The sequence below is a fragment of the Balaenoptera ricei genome, chromosome 16 (assembly GCF_028023285.1).
Source record: "Balaenoptera ricei isolate mBalRic1 chromosome 16, mBalRic1.hap2, whole genome shotgun sequence".
NCBI classification, from domain to species: Eukaryota; Metazoa; Chordata; class Mammalia; order Artiodactyla; family Balaenopteridae; genus Balaenoptera; species Balaenoptera ricei.
The window spans coordinates 106,671,543-106,673,928 of NC_082654.1; the positions used below are offsets into that span (position 1 = coordinate 106,671,543).

The 2,386-nt window shown below is 46.5% G+C and overlaps 1 protein-coding gene across 1 annotated transcript; it reads right to left on the bottom strand.

Moving 5' to 3' along the window:
* Positions 1-1,171: 1,171 nt before the first annotated feature.
* LOC132350574 (actin-related protein 2/3 complex subunit 1A-like) lies at positions 1,172-2,386 on the bottom strand. Its single transcript, XM_059899837.1, is given in 2 exon segments — positions 1,172-2,016; positions 2,018-2,386. Coding segments are annotated over 2 exon segments (1,071 nt in total). The 5' UTR covers positions 2,326-2,386; the 3' UTR covers positions 1,172-1,253.

The window sequence follows — 2,386 nt, forward strand, 5'->3', positions numbered from 1 at the left end:
TTTCTTTTTTGGAATGTTAGAAATGCTTAAAAACAAATTTTGGTGATGTTTGCACAATCCTGTTAACGTAATAAAAATCACTGAACCTTACACTTAAAATGAATCAATTACATCTCAATGAAGCTGTTAATAAAAAATCAGAGCATTTAAACAAAGGCAACTTGTCTTCTAAAGGGGTGTGTGGCCATTGAGCTCTTCTAATGGCATGCATTACTTTTTATTTTAACATCTTTATTGGAGTATAATTGCTTTACAATGTTGTGTTAGTATCTGCTGTATAACAAAGTGAATCAGCTATATGTATACATATATCCTCATATCACCTCCCTCTTGCGTCTCCCTCCCACCCTCCCTGTCCCACCCCTCTAGGTGGACACAAAGCACCGAGCTGATCTCCCTGTGCTATGTGGCTGCTTCCCACTAGCTATCTATTTTACATTTGGTAGTGTATATATGTCCATGCCACTCCCTCACTTCGTCCCAGCTTACCCTTCCCCCTCCCCTTGTCCTCAAGTCCATTCTCTATGTCTGCGTCTGTATTCCTGTCCTGCCCCTAGGTGCATCAGAACCATTTTTTTTTTTTTTGAATTTCCTTTCTTTTTAAAGCTGAATAATATTCCATTGTATGTCACATTTCACTCATCCATTCATTTGTTGATGGACACCGGCTTGCTTTCATGTTTTGGCTCTTGTGAATAACGGTGCCATGAACATGGGAGCACATGTTCAAGTCCTTGCTCTCGCTTCTTTTAGGTATGTACCCAGAAGTGGAATTGCTGAATCATATGGTAATTCTAGGTTTAAGTTTTTAAGGGACAGCCAAAATGTTTTCCACAGCAGCTGTACCATTTTGCCTTCCCACCAGCAACACACAAGGGTTCCAATTGCTCCACATCCTTTTCTTCTTTTTTTTTTCACATTCAGTATTTTTATTTAATTTTTTAGCAGACAATTTACATACCTCCCCCACCCCTTCCTTTAAGTTAGTGTGACAATTTTCCATAATAAACTACTTAAAGAGAAACTTTGTTCAAGAATGGAATGAAATAGCAAAACAAAAAATAAAACCTAAATCACTGCTGCTTTTAAAAAACCGATACTTTCACCAATTATTCTCAAACAAAACACAGAGCAAGGTTTGCGCCATATGTGTCTTCAGTGTCTCCTGGCGGCCGGCTCTCCTGCCCATCATGCGAAGGGCGGAGCTGCCCGGCGCAGCCTGTCCATCCTCATGCTGGATCTGGGAGGCTTGCTCAGCTGCACATTATCCGAAGGCCCTGGATAGAAGACTCTAAGGTCTTGAAATCCCAAATGGCCATGGCTCCATCGATGCCAGTAGCGCAAAATTTGCAACAATCTTGCTCGCCCACCTCATAAATAGACACTTGAGTGATGCTGTTCTGGTGCAGCGTCTCCAGGGCCGTGTTGCGGTCCTCGGTCGTGGCCCGCTTGGCCATGTTGCGCAAGCGCTCCATGGCCGACACGTTGCACTGGATGCTCTGTTTCGGGATGTCTAGCTTGGAGACAAAGGTCAAGCAGCCACAGTCCTTGTAGTTAAAGAGCATGGGGCAGCAGTCATGGCCAGCAGCCAGGACGCTGTTCTCCGAGATGAAGGACACACTCAGGAGGGGCAGGAACTCTGTCTTCAGAGTTGAGACCTGCACGCTTTTTGAGGCATCGGCAATGGACACGGTGCTGTCGTGGCTGACCCAGGCCGGGCGGCTCCCGCTGGCGGAGAAGCTGACCCCGCACACCCAGCCACCAGTGCCACTGCCACCAAACTCTGACATCAGATGACCAAAAGGCATCTTGCTGCCCCAGGGCATACTGGCTGGCTTCTCATCCACTTCTTTAATATAGGCAGAAAACACTCTGCATTTGAAATCACAGGATCCTGCTGCCAGCAGGACATTGTTGGGATGCCAATCCAAGCCGAGGACCGTGGAGCGAATGGGTTTTTTAATGTGCTTGCTTATCCACCAGTCATTTTCGGACTCAAAGTAACAAACAGAGTCATGCTCCGCTGCCCACAGCAAATTTGTTCTCTAGCGGGGACCACTTGACGAAAGTGGCTGCACAGTTAATTCTCAGAATCTCCAGGGTTGGCTTCCAGACGCCATCCTTCTGACCCCAGACGTAGGCATTGCGGTCAGCCCCGCAAGTGACGATGCGGTCACTCTTGGGAGCGCAGTCGATACCTGTGATGTGTCCGTTGTGCTCCTTGAGTTCATGAGCTTTCACCCACTGGCTCCCGTTCTTCTTATAGATGTGGACTTCGTGGTTATTGGGGCTAAGGGCAATGGGTACGATCCCTGTTCCAGGCATGACAGGTGATTGGTTCTAGTAAAAATTGATGCAGGGACATTATTCTTAGTGTCTTCAAAGG